Source organism: Ailuropoda melanoleuca, chromosome 2 (assembly GCF_002007445.2).
Source record: "Ailuropoda melanoleuca isolate Jingjing chromosome 2, ASM200744v2, whole genome shotgun sequence".
Classification (NCBI taxonomy): domain Eukaryota; kingdom Metazoa; phylum Chordata; class Mammalia; order Carnivora; family Ursidae; genus Ailuropoda; species Ailuropoda melanoleuca.
The window spans coordinates 167,313,295-167,328,207 of NC_048219.1; the positions used below are offsets into that span (position 1 = coordinate 167,313,295).

Consider the following 14,913-nt stretch of genomic DNA (forward strand, 5'->3'; position numbering starts at 1 on the left):
CCTTCCTCTGGAGATTGTCCATTATTTTTAAAAGCATGTATTAAGCTTGGTGTTCTTTTTTGTTTTTGTTTTTTGTTTTTTTTCCAAAACATTTCAAATGAGTGAATGTTAACGTTATCCTTCTTGACACATGGCTTATTTCTATCAAGTAGGTAACTTTTCTTGCAGGTATAGTGTTTCAGAAATCTGTTTTATTGGAAGAGGAACGTATTGCATGTTAAGTATTTATTTTTTCAGGTTTTCAGAACAAAGGTTTCCTGACTAATACAAATCTTGAGCACATTGTTAATTTATTACTTTTTTTTTTTTTTTTTTTTCTTCTTCTCTCTCTCCGGTAGGTGTTTCAGGGACAGCTGGATTGTTTGGCTATATCAACCATTCAGGCTTTGACAGCAGTAATGAACAAATCTCCAGCTGCTAAGGTAAAACATACATCCTCAAGCTCTGAAATGTTTAGATAAACTAATTTTCACTGTATAATTCCCGAAGTAATGTATGCAAGTATGTATATAATACCTATGACTTCACACCTAAAGTGAAATAGTTCACAGACTATCTCAGTATAAGAATCATTTTGCTGGGGCGCCTGGGTGGCTCAGTTGTTAAGTGTCTGCCTTTGGCTCAGGGCGTGATCCTGAAGTTCTGGGATCGAGCCCCATGTCAGGCTTCTCCACTGGGAGCCTGCTTCTTCCTCTCCCACTCCCCCTGCCTATGTTCTTTCTCTGTCAAATAAATAAATAAAATCTTTAAAAAAAAATCATTTTGCTGATAATTTTAAGAACAAACACCTATGGCACTACTTTGGGATTATATGATAGAACTGTAATTTAGTAGAGATTTACAGTGTCAGTCAACAAAGGGAGCACTGGTGTTGAAGTGATCGTTTTATGTGATGCTATGGTTAGTGTGTTTAAAGAATTATATTTTATATCATAGGTTTTCTTCATTAGTAAAATAATCACTCTTTCACTATTTTCTCAGTTTATGACTGCGTAGATTGTGAACATTTTCCACATGTGAATAGCCTTATCGGTTTGGGACTTGTTTTCCAGATGGCCACGGACATTCTGCTTTTTTGTTACTCTCAGGATTTTCTTTCCATCTCATTCACTACCACTGACTTTGTCCTGCTGTTCACTTATGCTGATTTTGTGCTAACAGTTTCCTCATTGAATAGTTTTAAGGATTAGTGAGATCATCTGTGTAAAGTGGTAAGCATAGTGCCAGGCACATGGTAAATGCTTAATAAATATCAATGTCTATCATCATCATCATCATTATTATTACTATTGCCATTTTACCTTCTATCTACCACCTCTAATATATTTCGTGCTTTGCCTTTCTGATGGTAGACACGAATGAATTATTCCTTGTTCCCTAAGCCATGCCTTCAGTAGAATTCCTTACTTTTCATTGGTATTTGTTAGGAGAGTAGCGATTGCTCTATAAATGTTGCTATATATAACTCATGGTTAAATGCCTACCAGATAGGCTTTTACAACTTTTACAGGCTGGCTTAGGAATCAAATCCCATTTATAATAGTTGCTGTAAGAAAAAAAATCATTTTAAGTTCTCAGTAATTGGTTTATGAGTATAATGGATTGGCTCTACTGTATTATGATATTCAGACCTGCAATGATGTTCAAGTCTTATTAAAATGTAATTTTTTACTATGTAATGCTTTCCATGGTTTAAAGTTCAAAAGGTTATTTTAAAAATACCCTTTTTGGGGACACCTGGTGGCTCAGTCAGTTAAGCATCAGACTCTTGACCTTAGCTCAAGCCTTGATTTCAGGGTTGTGAGACTGACCCCCGCGTCTGGCTGCATGCTCATCACAGAGTTGGCTTGAGATTCTCTCTCTCCCTCTCCCTCTGCTTCTCTCCCCATCCATGCTCTCTCTCTGTCTTTCTCTCTCTCTCTCAATAAATAAATAAATAAATAAATAAATAAAATCTTTTTTTAAAAAAGCCCGTTTAAAAAAATGATTCACATTCTTTTTTTTAAGTTTTTATTTAAATTCCAGTTAGTTAGCATACAGCGTAATATTAGTTTCAGGTGTACAATATAGTAACTAAACAATTCCATACAATACTCAGTGCTCATCACAACAAGTACACTTCTTGGTCCCCATCACCTATTTAACCTACCTACCCACCCACCTTCCCTCTGGTAACCATTAATTTTTTCTGTATAGTTAAGACTATTTCTCTTCTCTCTCTCCTTTTTTTTTTTTTCTTTTTTTGCCCTTGGCCTGTTTTGTTTCTTAAATGCCACATATGAGTGAAATCATATGTTATTTGTCTTTCTCTATTTCTCTTAGCCTAATACTGTCTAGATCCATCTATGTCATTGCAAATGACAAGATATTGTTCTTTTTTATGGCTGAGTAATATTCATCACATATATATTTATATATCTATCTCCCTATATCTGTCTATCTATACACACACACACTCTCTCTCTCTCTCACACACTACATCTTTATCCATTCATTAGTTGATGGACACTTGGGCTGTTTCCATAATTTGGCCATTGTAGCTAATACTGCTATAAACATAGGGATGCTATATGCCTTTGAATTAATATTAAAAAATACCTTTTGAAAAAATATTTTCTTACTACCCTTGGCTCACAGACAACTAGCTCCCCTCCCGAGAGATAACCAGTTACTAATTTTGTTTTAATCTTTTGAATTTATGGTAAGTGTATACATTTATGCTTGATTTACTGGACCAATTCAGTATTACTAGATTTTTTTTGCTGTCTTTTTATTTTACTTTATGGTTTTGTGTGCCCACAAGTTCAAAAATACATATGACTTAGGCCTTACTAAAGTGAACTTGATGTTCCAGATAATTCAGTCCATTTAGATACAAAAAGCAGAGAGAAAACTACCCAGTTTTTTTCTGGTCACCACTCAAAATTGCCACAACTCTTTAGTCTTCTAAGACTGCTGTCTGACTCCTGTTACCCCAGAGTCTAATTTTTTCTTCATTTTTGTTTTGACTTCATGTAATACTATATAATTACAAATCAAGTGAAGAAAGTGATTGTACCCTAATCTGAAATTAATATAATAATTTTATAATATACAATTATTATTTCATTTATTTTACATTTTGGTAGATTATGGCCACATCATAGTTCAGAAGGTATATGGAATCTACTTTAAGATGAAGAAGTGATCTAAGAAGCAAATATTGAACTCATTCTTTTCAGTATTAAGTTAATTAACTTAAATGGGTATTACTCAGCATTTTAAATAATTCCAACAAATTCAGTCTTTGAAAATGTGCTTTGATGTATTTATTTCCCTTCCTCTAGGAAGTATTTAAAGAAAGAATTGGTTATACACATATGTTTGAGGTTTTAAAATCCCTGGGTCAGCCACCACTGGAACTACTTAAAGAACTTATGAATATGGTGAGTTTTTTAGCTTTATTAGACAAGTTCCATTATCTTCATATCCAAGGTGGTTACTAATCTTTTGTCTTTTATGTTGCTTTATAGGCTGTAGAGGGTGACCATACTTCAGTTGGCATTTTGGGCATTAGTAATGTCCACCCTCTCTTGCTTCTTATCCAGTGGCTTCCAGAGCTAGAATCCCAGGATCTGCAAATCTTCATCTCTGATTGGCTGAAAAGAATTTGTTGTATTAATAGGCAGAGTCGAACTACTTGTGTCAATGCAAACATGGGAATTCACATCATCGAAACCCTTGATTCCCATTCTTCCCTCCATCGAACTTGTGCTGAGAACTTGATTGCACTTCATGGTTCCTTGGGGAGTCAGTCAGTGAGCTCAGAAGAAATACGTCGACTACTAAGATTGCTGAGAGTGGATGAGTCTGAGTATATTCACCCTTATACCACTCCTGTGACTCGAGCAATTCTGACAATGGCCCGAAAACAAAGTCTAGAGAGTGCCCTGCAGTATTTTAACTTGTCACATAGTATGGCAGGAATTTCTGTGCCTTCCATACAGAAATGGCCAGGGTCTGCCTTTTCTTTCAATGCTTGGTTTTGCTTAGATCAGGATCAGTGGACTCTTGGCAGTACTAACAAAGGAGGAAAAAGAAAACAATTGTACAGGTACTGGTACAAGTTATGGAATATAAATGAACTGTCATAACAATATATGCTGTAATTCCCAAATAGGAAAAAGCTTTTCAAGGATCTAATTTTTAAATGCAGAACAGTTTATCTAAAACCTCTTTATCCTTAGGGTGTACACAGTTTAATTATAAGTGTTTTATTGCTTTCATGATATTGATTACATATCTCAAATATTTTGCTGGTTCTTAGGCTAGTTTGAAAACAAAGTTCATTCTTAAAAGTATTATAAAAATAGGGAAAAAGGAATAAATTTTAAAATGAATGGTGATCTTTGTGTTCCACTGAAAATGCTATATATTTATATGATGGATCAGAAAAGCTTTGTGTATGTACATCCAAACTTAGTTACTAAAAGTAACTAATAATTTTTAATATGCCTCATGATTTTTAAAACTTTTATTTCTGCTTTCTGAATCCTATTTGAAAGAATTTTGAATATTTGAAAATTTATCGTTTTACTGTTGTTTGATAATGGAATCCCACTCATGGTTACCTTTTATAATTTACTAAACCATTAAGCTCAAAAAAGATTTAAGAATTTTCTTTGAAGCAAGATTGGACTGATACGTGGCAATAGAATGTAAGCCACAGCATTACTGATAAAGATATTCATGATGACATGGTTTTGTGTGTTTCAGTGATGATAAAGCTGAACAACTGATTTCAAAAGTTCTGATAATATATATTTTTGTTAGCTTCTTTACAGGAAGCGGCATGGGTTTTGAAGCTTTTATTACCCATTCAGGTATGTTGGTTGTGGCAGTGTGCACAAAAAGAGAATATGCTACAGTTATGCTTCCTGACCACAGTTTCTGTGATTCCCTCTGGGTAAGGTTTTAGGACATCACATTTAACTTTCTGGTTCTTTGCTTTAAAATCGCATTTGGTGCATGTACATGAGGAGTTGTCTCCTTTCTGAGAGTCAATTAATTTTCACTTTAAAATTCTATGTGTGTTGAAGTTTATCTATAAGGAAGTTAATATCATTATCATCATCATTATCAATTCAGCAGCAGTCTTCTCTCGGAAAGTTAAAAGAAAATGTTGCCATTTCTTTCAAGTTTTCTAGAATCAGATTTGATTTTGAAATTGAATTTAGAATGAAAACATAAATTGTTAAAAACAGTGCATTTCTGTTGCTTTTCTTAAAGTATAAATTGCTTCTTATAAGAAAAACTGATTGTAAAAAATACTCAGACTTGGAAAATGCCGAAAAGATACTCTGTTACAATTGTGTAAAAATTTTCTAGAACAAATGTAAATGTCTTTTTAGTACTACAGGAAAAATTGTCATTCACTTTAAGAACAGAATTCTAACCAGCATTTAATTATGCTTAAACGCAGTGTTCTGTTCACATAAACTAGTCATAAAGTAATACTCTGAAAACATTTGTCATTCCAAAGATTTAATGTAATTTTAGTCTTTAAATGTATGTCTTACTTTATTAGCACAACATAACCATTGTTCACATGCCTGGAAAAAGACCCTTTGGTCAGAGCCTTGTCTATATCTATGACAACGGACAGCAGAAGGTCTCTGCCCCTCTCCGATTTCCTGCCATGAATGAAGTAAGCACATCTAACCTACTCTTTTTTTTTAACTTAAATTCAGTTAATTAACATAAAATGTATTATTGGTTTCAGAGGTAGAGTTCAGTGACTCATCAGTCTTATACACAGTGGTCCTTACATCACATGCCCTCCTTATTGTCCATCACCCTGTTACCCCATCCCCCCACCCTCCCACCCTCCAGCTACCCTCAGTTTGTTTCCTATGATTAAGAGCCTCTTATGGTTTGTCTCCCTCTCTGATTTCTTGTTTTATTTTTTCCTCTCTTCCTCTATGATCCTCTGTTTTGTTTCTTAAATTCCACATATGAGTGAGATCGTATGTTAATTGTCTTTCTCTGATTGACTTATTTCACTTAGCATAATACCCTCTAGTTCCATCCATGTCATTGGGAATGGCAATACTTCATTTTTTTGATGGCTGAGTAGTATTCCAGTAGTATTCCACGGTGGCTATGTGTGTGTGTGTGTGTGTATATACCACATCTTCCTTAGCCATTCATCCATCGATGGACATCTGGGCTCTTTCCATAGTTTGTCTATTGTGGACATTGCTGCTATAAACATGGGGGTGCAGGTGCCCCTTGGGATCACTACATTTGTATCTTTGGGGTAAATACCCAGTAGTGCAATTGCTGGGTTGTAGGGTGGCTCTATTTTCAACTTTTTGAGGAACCTCCGTACTATTTTCCAGAGTGGCTGCACCAGCTTGCTTTCCCACCAGCAGTGTAAGAGGGTTCGCCTTTCTCCGCATCTAACCTACTCTTTATGGGATCCATTGATTGAGAACTCTTGAAAATTTTCAGTTTAATGTGGAAGATTCTATTTATTTTAATTATGTGCCCGTAAATTTTAAAGTATTTTCTATATTCTAAGATATAGTAAGTTAATATTTAATACTATTAGCCCATCATTACTAGATGAAGTCAGACAACGTGTAATAAAAACAACTTAAGGAAGAAACAAATGTAGTTAAAAGCTCAGGGAAAAAAGACTTAAAATAGGAAAGCCAAAGAAATTGAATAGAGCAGAGCAAAGGATCATTTAATAAAGCCCTCCAAGGGGCGCCTAGCTGACTCAGTCGGAAGAGCATGGGACTCTTGATCTTGGCGTTGAGAGTTCGAGTCCCACGTTGGGTGTAGAGATTCCTTAAAAATAAAATCTATAAATAAATGAATGAATGAAGCAAGCAAGCAAGCCCACCAAGTACCCAGAATACTTAGCGACTATTACGATGGACTTTTTTCCATCCCACTGAATTTGAAATAATAATGAAGAAACTTTAAGCCTTTAAATATTATATTGTAGTTAAATATAAGACAAAATTTATTTACTGAGATGATTCTTAAAGAACATTAGTGTAAAAGTTCTTGGAGAATTCTTAGATGATTTTGAAAGAGCCTTTTTTGAAGATAATGAAATACATTATTTCCCAGGTCCTTCTAGAATTCCACTAATTTCTTGTTGATGTTCATCCTGATGCTCATTACAGGATAACCTGTAATTAGTATTATTATCTAGTGTGTAGTTCTGTTTATAAACTTTGAAGGGAGAAAAGTAGTAATTTCCTCTATTTTAGAATATAGTGAAATTGTTAAAGTTTGTGAAAATACTCATTAAAATGTGAATTATAAAAGTAATGCATCTAAATCCCATAGGCCAAAAGTAACATCTTTAATGACTTCTTATGTGTGCACAGGCATGCACACATTATGATCCAATAAAATTAAAACTTCAGTTTTATTTTCCATCTATTTGTTTTCTTAATTTTATGTACTGTTTTATTTTCAATATCAAGATAGAAATGTAATTAAAATTGTGTAATTTGTTTCTTAATTTTTAGCCTTTTATTTCCTGCTGCATTGGTTCAGCTGGGCAAAGAACCACCACTCCTCCACCTTCCCAAATCCCAGATCCACCTTTTTCTTCCCCCATTACCCCTCATCGGACATCATTTGGTGGAATTCTGTCATCAGCCTCCTGGGGAGGAACACTTGAAAAGTCAAAATTGATTACCAAATTGATATCAGCTGGAACCCAAGATAGTGAATGGGGATGCCCCACATCTCTCGAGGGTCAGCTAGGGTCTGTTATCATCTTCTTTGAAGCACTACAGCCTCCTCAGGTGAAGGCATTATATTTAGCAGGTGAGCATGTACAGTCATACTATTTAAACTTAAATAGTTTTTTTGTTGCCTACATATATTTTGAAGAATATATTTGATCTGAAGAGTATATTTGTATTTGTAATGGAAGCTGCAAGGGAAAAAAAAGCCCACTATATCCCATGCCCCCCCACCTCTAACTTGACTGGGATATTATTGACATAAAACATAGGTAAGTTTAAGAAGTACAATGTAATGATTTGATACACATGTATATTGCAAAATGATTACCACAATAAGGTTAGTTAGGACCTCCATCCCTCACATAATTACAGTGTTTTACATGTGTGGTGATAACATTTAAGATCTACTCTCTTAATAACTTTTTGGGGTATAATATAGTATAGTTAATTATAAGTACACCAGATTTTTTTGGTAGGCATAAATAAAGCAAACCTTTAGGAGATTTTTCAAATATCATCCATAATAATGTCTGTGTTCATCTATTAGGACGGCTGTAACAATACCACAGACTTGGGTGGCTTATACACTATATCCTCACAATTCTGGATGTTATAATTCCAAGATGCTATAATTCCATCAGGCTTGGTTTCTGTTGAGGACTTTTCCTGGCTTGTAGATGGCTACCTTCTCACTGTGTCCCCACAAAGCATCCATCTTCCCTTGGTGTATGTGCAAAGAGAAAGATGTCTCTTCCTCTTCTAATAAGGGACCCTTATTACGTCATTTAACCTTAGTTACTTTCTTAAAGACCTTATCTCCAGAATTAGTCATTCAGGGGGTTAGAGCTTCAACATATGAGTTTGGGGGGAACATAATTCAGTATATAATATTGCCAGTACTTTTGACAGATTTTAATAAATTGGTGAAACAAAACATAAGCCTGTGTTTATAAGAAATCATATGACTGATTCTAGAATCATGTGAGTCTTTTTCTAAAACTTGTCATTTTTATAGCTTATATATTAATATACCTGAAGAAATGAGGACAGAAGAATTAGGAGACCTTGGATAAGATTACGAGCTATTTTTGTTTTGGCTTTTTCCTTTTCTCTTGGCTGTGGTTTTGAAGATACACACTGATTGTTATTATTGGATCATAACTATTTTCAAAATTATATCTGTAATTCTAGTAGGATGTTCAGGAGGTAAACCTCTAAGTATTCATATATATTAACTGCAGAAGACCTATTATATGTAAAAATGTCTTTTTTAGGTTTTGTAGGAGTTTTGAGATGAGTGGGACTGCCCAGACTTTGAAAGTTTATATTAGAATCTTATCATTACCTTAAAACTCACCAAGGTATTTGAAAGTGATCTATAATCTAAATAAATTCCAAGTTAATAATAAGTCATTTAGTGTAGTCATTACAGCTTATATAGTTTGGATTTTATTTTCATAATTTTTTCAACTTAAAATTCTCTTATAAATAATTATTTGTTGTATAATCTTCATAATGATTGTTTTGAATGGCTGGATAATATTTAATTGACTCCATATTGCATGATTTACTTAGGTTGTTTATAATTTTTAATTCGATATAAACTTCAAATATTGGATAAGATGAACTATTATACTTTTAGTGTTTTTCCTTATTTGGATGGGTTTACTTATGATAAATTCCCAGAATAAATATTCAAAGTGTTTGAATTGGGTTTTTTTTGGTTCTCAATACATGTTGCCTAATCCATTTCTAAAAGGTGTATACCAATTCACAGTGCATACTAGTAAAATGTAAGTATACTGGTTTCACCACAGGCTCATTAAGATGGAATGGTCAGTACTGTTTCCTCCATTTTTTAATTTAAGATGGAACCATGTTGTAATTTGTATTTCTTTGATTTTTTGGTAAGTCCTATTTACTGTTCAATTTTTATGGTACCTATTCACATTTTTGGTTGATTGTTTTGCTATTTTGTCTTAGAAATTTAAATTACATTAGGTAAATAAATAGGTAAATTTTGTTATATTTGATATTAGTTTTTTTATAGCATATAAAATTTCCTTTCTGTAGTGGAGATCAAACCACCCCCCAACTTCTCTAGATTTTAGATGAACTGGAGGTGATGTAAAAATAAAGTTCATTTTGGCTAGTGTGTTTTAACTGTGTTGAGCAGCTTGAAGCAACTTAATTTTAAATTTTATTCTAATTACACAGAACCAAGGAGGCCCTATATATTCAGTGATGTTTGTCTATGTGTGTATTAATAATTTTCAGGTCCAAACTGTTTAAGCCCTTGGAAATTTCAGGAGTCTGATATGGCTGACCTGCCTGGTAACATCCTTCTTCACTACACTGCAAAGGTGAGAGTAAATGCATGCAGTGTATCTAGTTGTAATTGTGCTATGAAGAAAAATTCCTTTTTTGTTCCTTTTGTCATTTCAGCGGATAACTGAGAAGAACAGTCTTGAATTTCCATAAAAAATTATTAATTTTCAAAAGAAGGGGAGAAACAATAAAAAAGTGCAATTCTCGACTAGGATTCAGATGTTAATCATTATGTCATCCCAGTAATATGAGTGGGAAATGTTGTGGTGGGAATTTGCACTAATGGTTTGACGTCAGTAAATAAAAATGTTTAAACTTATATTTACCTACTTTTTGAGAAGGAGAGATTAAACAGAATTATGCTCAACATTTTTTTTTGTTTATTTTTTTAAATGTAATGCAAGAAAACAAACCAAAAAAATGAAAAGTTTATTTCAGAAGGAGAAAAAAGAAACTACTTACATGCATAGCATGTGTTGTCCTTTTTCCTTCAAAGATCTACCTAGCGAAAGTAATTAAGGTCAGTAAGGCCTGAGGGAAAGATCAAATGTAGAACTGGGAGGAAGAGAAGGAAAAGTGACATAAACAATATTAGTTGTCTTCATTTTTACTTTTGTTTCATCCTACTTTTTCACCAGTTATTTGAGCATAGAACATTCTGTTTTTTAATCTCACTTACTAACAAGTGCTAGTCTGGGAAAAGCTGCTCTAGAGGATTTTTTGACAGTCAACAGTTTTTCATTTTTTTACTCATTTGTAGGAGGTGTTAAACCATCCATTGTTGATAATTTTTTGAGTATCTTCTCCGAGCCAAGAATTGTGCTGAACTTTGAGGATATAAAGATGAATAAAGTGTCTGACTTTAAGAAGCTTATAGCCTAAATAAAGTGAAGCAAATATGTAAAAAAAATAAGTGCAATATAATTTTATGAGCATTTTTCTTTTTAGCTACCATTTATTATTTACACTATATTAAGCACTATGCTAAATGTTTTACATGAATTGTTTCACTTACCCTTCACAAAAACTCTATGGGGTATATGGTATTACCTATGTCTTTTATAAGTTCTAGTTTTCTGGTGCTCAGTAAAGATAAGTAACTTGCCTAGCCTCATAATTCTAGTGAATGGTAGTGCTGGAGTTAGAACTCAGCCTATTTAATGCATATCCTTAACCACTATACAATATTTCTGTGTTGGAATTACGTACAGAATACAGTGAACAACAAAGGAGAGTGGTTGGTTCTTTCAGGAGGCTAGAAGATCATAGAAAAGATTGATTTCTGTTTTAAAAGGCAGAGTTGAGGAGGGATGTGCCATGCGTAGCAAGCAGCACCTACAAAGGCACATACTGTAAAACTGGGATCTACGTATATTTGGGTTTAGGGCACTAAGCAAGCAGGAAGAGAAGATGGCAGGAAATTAAATTAGAGGGCACGTGCAGGCCAGATGATAGCAAACCTCCTATGCCAGGCTAAGTAGGCCGTGGGTAAGATTTTGAGGAGAAGAACAAAATATCAGGTTAGCATTTTAGAAAAAGGTCTCAAGTTGCAGTGTCAGAGTTGGATTGGAGGGATAGGAGATGGGAGGCAGTCATGCCATTAGGAGGTTTATTGTATGAGGACAGGTCATAGATACACAATACTCAAACTAAAGTAGTAATGGGAGAAAGACATTTCTGTCTCTGAGACTAATATAGTTTACATCGAGTTAAATGTAAACAACTTAACATTTGTTTTATTAAAGCTTTTTTTTCTCAGTTGCCCTAAGAAGAAAGCAATTAATTTGTGCTAAATTTTGTAGGATTTTTTTGGATTTTTTTGTTTTTCGGTTTTTTTGGAATGGTGATTGGATTCAAGGATGCTTCATTATTTGCAAATTCACAGATTGAACATGAAGTTATATGCTTTATAATTCTTTATGGAAGTTAACAAATAAGTTTGACAATTTCTAGAATTATTGACTAGACTCTGAGTGTGAATATAACCAGAATTGTCAATAACATGAAAGAAAATAGTGTCTTATGCCTGTGACTGAATTTTGATATATCTTTCTGTTTTGTGATTTCTATATCACATTTTAATCACATATTTTATATGTATCAATGAAATTATGCCTAGTGAAATAGTGATGGGAATAAAACATTGAATTTTTTAAAGAGCCAAAAATCTGTTTGCACATTTTGGTTTAAAACTTTTATTTTTAATTTTTTTAACTTAACAGAATTTTTTAAAAAATTAAAGTATAGTCGACATACAATGTTACATTAGTTTCAGGTATACAACATAGTGATTTGGCAAGTCTGTATGTTATGCTATGCTCACAAGTGTAACTGTCATCTCTCACCATACATCACTGTTAACAGTACCACTGACTATATCTCCTATGCTTTCTTTACCTTTTATCCCTGTGACTTTTTCATTCCATAACTGAAAGCCTATGTGTTCCACTCCCCTTCACGCATTTTGCCCATGACCCCCTCCTCCCCTCCCCTATGGCAACCATTAGTTTGTTCTTAAAAGAGAGAAAAATTTAAACTTTGGTGATTGGTGAGTAAGTTGTTGCTTTAGCTCATCTGTCAGATGGCAAGCAACAGTGACCTACTTCTGATGAGTGGGTGCTTTAGAATCTAGTCCCTGATTCTTTTAAGGGACAATCAGAATAAGAATAATAAACTTCATATTATAAGCATCTTATCATTGACTATAATATTTATCCTTTTAAATTATGGTGAAATGTTTCATATGTAATTAAAATTATGTTTTGTCCTCATTGTGCTTAGCTGTTTGCCATATTTTCCTTTTATTCTTAGGCCTGCAAGAATTCAATCTGTCTTGATTTATCTACTAATTGTTTGCATGGAAGATTAACAGGAAACAAAGTAGTGAACTGGGACATTAAGGTAAGTTAATGATGAGCAACATATTATGTAAGTTTACTGATCCTTTTAAGGAGTTTATCTTTTAAGCACTACCAGATGTGAATAATAAGTCCCAGTGATAATGTTTGCAGGCAAGATATACAGTTTGAAGTATAAACAGATAAGTAGTTGAGTGATTAATTTGCTTGAAACTTAGTTACCTCCTTAAACTATGTCATGAGTTTTCTTAAGAAGAATATACTACCTTGGTTCATTGCTCCACTTTTAAGGTATTTAATCCCTAAAACTGTGTGGCAGATTTCAACCCTTCCTAACCTCTCAGGACTTCGTTGATTATCCTTTTTCTCCTGTATCACATACTTCTGTCTGTAGTCTCCTGTCTATTAGCTTTAAACACAGATCTTTCCTCCGTGAGGCTAAAGATGAGTGACTTTTCCTCCACCCCACATCCCCCTCTAGCTATCATATCTTGCCTGCCTTCTTGATGTGCCTCATATTTACCTGTCAGTTGGACATAATGTCTTTGGTTCTAAGAGGCCTCTGCTTATTTTTCAAGACTGAGTTAACTGCTCATGTTGTGAGTACCTGTCACACTTTATCATTTCACTTATTGTGAATAGTAACTTCCTTGATAGTTTGCTTGCTTTGATTTTCCAGTAGTCCTTAAGAACTTCCAAAGGAGGTACCAAGGCTTTTTTCACTAGTGCCTCGTACAAAGATATACAATAACATTGTTGACTGAATTATTAAATTAATAAAGGTTATTTAGATTAATATGAAAGTCAAGTCAGAGATACCCTATTTCTAAAATATAGTATTTCTTTGCAAGTTATCTTAAATAGAAATTATAGCCTAAGTAAAATTAAAAATATAAAAGATAGTTGTAAGGCAACTTGCTGGTAAATCAGCAAAAAAATCCCTTTTATCTTTTTTTTTTTTTAAGATTTTATTTATATATTTTAGTGGAGACAGAGCACAAACAAGGGGAGGGGCAGAGGGAGAGGGACAAACAAATTCCCCACTGAGCAGGGAGCCCAGTGTGGGGCTGGATCCCAGGAACCTGAGATCATGACCAGAGCAGAAGTCAGATGCTTAACCAACTGAGCCACCCAGGTACCCCTCTTTTTTTTTTTAATTTTATTATTATTTTTTTTAATAATAATATTTTTTTATTATGTTAGTCACCATACAGTACATCCCTAGTTTTTGATGTAAAGTTCCATGATTTTACTTGCGTATAACACCCAGTGCACCATGCAATACGGCGCCAAGCCCTCAGTTTGAGAGAGAGTGTGCACACACAAGCAGGGGGAGAGGCAGAGGAAGAGGGAACTCCCCGCCGAGCAGGGAACCCGACACTGGGCTCAGTCCCAGGACCCCAAGATCATGACGTGAGCTGAAATCAAGAGTTGGATGGTCAACAGACTGAGCCAGCCAGGAGTCCCCAAAATCCCTTTTATCTTGTAGTCAGTTAACACCAATCAAATATGCTTATTGTTTCAATGGAACCAGAGATCATTAGGATAATTCTGCCACTGTAAAAATGAATCTATCAATTAATGTTAGTCTCATGTTATTCATGTGGTATCAAGCATTTTTCTCTTTGACTTTGAGATGAGACCACTTAATTTTACCTATTAAAATAGTAAGATTTAGGGGGCGCCTGGGTGGCACAGCGGTTAAGCGTCTGCCTTCGGCTCAGGGCGTGATCCTGGCTTATGGGATCGAGCCCCACATCAGGATCCTCCGCTATGAGCCTGCTTCTTCCTCTCCCACTCCCCCTGCTTGCGTTCCCTCTCTCGCTGGCTGTCTCTCTCTCTGTCAAATAAATAAATAAAATCTTTAAAAAAAATAGATTTATGACATTTGTCCATTCATAGGTTAACTTTTGCTGTGATGAGATTGGCTTTATAAAGCTAGTTACATGTATTACTTATATATGGAAAGCTGA

At 34.3% G+C, this 14,913-nt stretch overlaps 1 protein-coding gene across 8 annotated transcripts in view; it reads left to right on the forward strand.

Annotated features, from left to right (window-relative positions):
• Positions 1 to 14,913, forward strand: part of NBEAL1 (neurobeachin like 1) — a 199,956-nt gene that overhangs the window by 66,173 nt on the left and 118,870 nt on the right. For all 8 annotated transcript variants that reach the window (XM_034654989.1, XM_019799567.2, XM_034654993.1 and 5 more), the window contains 8 exons: positions 339 to 422; positions 3,327 to 3,425; positions 3,513 to 4,093; positions 4,813 to 4,945; positions 5,567 to 5,686; positions 7,530 to 7,833; positions 10,032 to 10,117; positions 12,894 to 12,983. In XM_034654989.1, the coding sequence (XP_034510880.1) occupies positions 339 to 422; positions 3,327 to 3,425; positions 3,513 to 4,093; positions 4,813 to 4,945; positions 5,567 to 5,686; positions 7,530 to 7,833; positions 10,032 to 10,117; positions 12,894 to 12,983 (1,497 nt within the window). The remainder of the gene's footprint in view (positions 1 to 338; positions 423 to 3,326; positions 3,426 to 3,512; positions 4,094 to 4,812; positions 4,946 to 5,566; positions 5,687 to 7,529; positions 7,834 to 10,031; positions 10,118 to 12,893; positions 12,984 to 14,913) is intronic.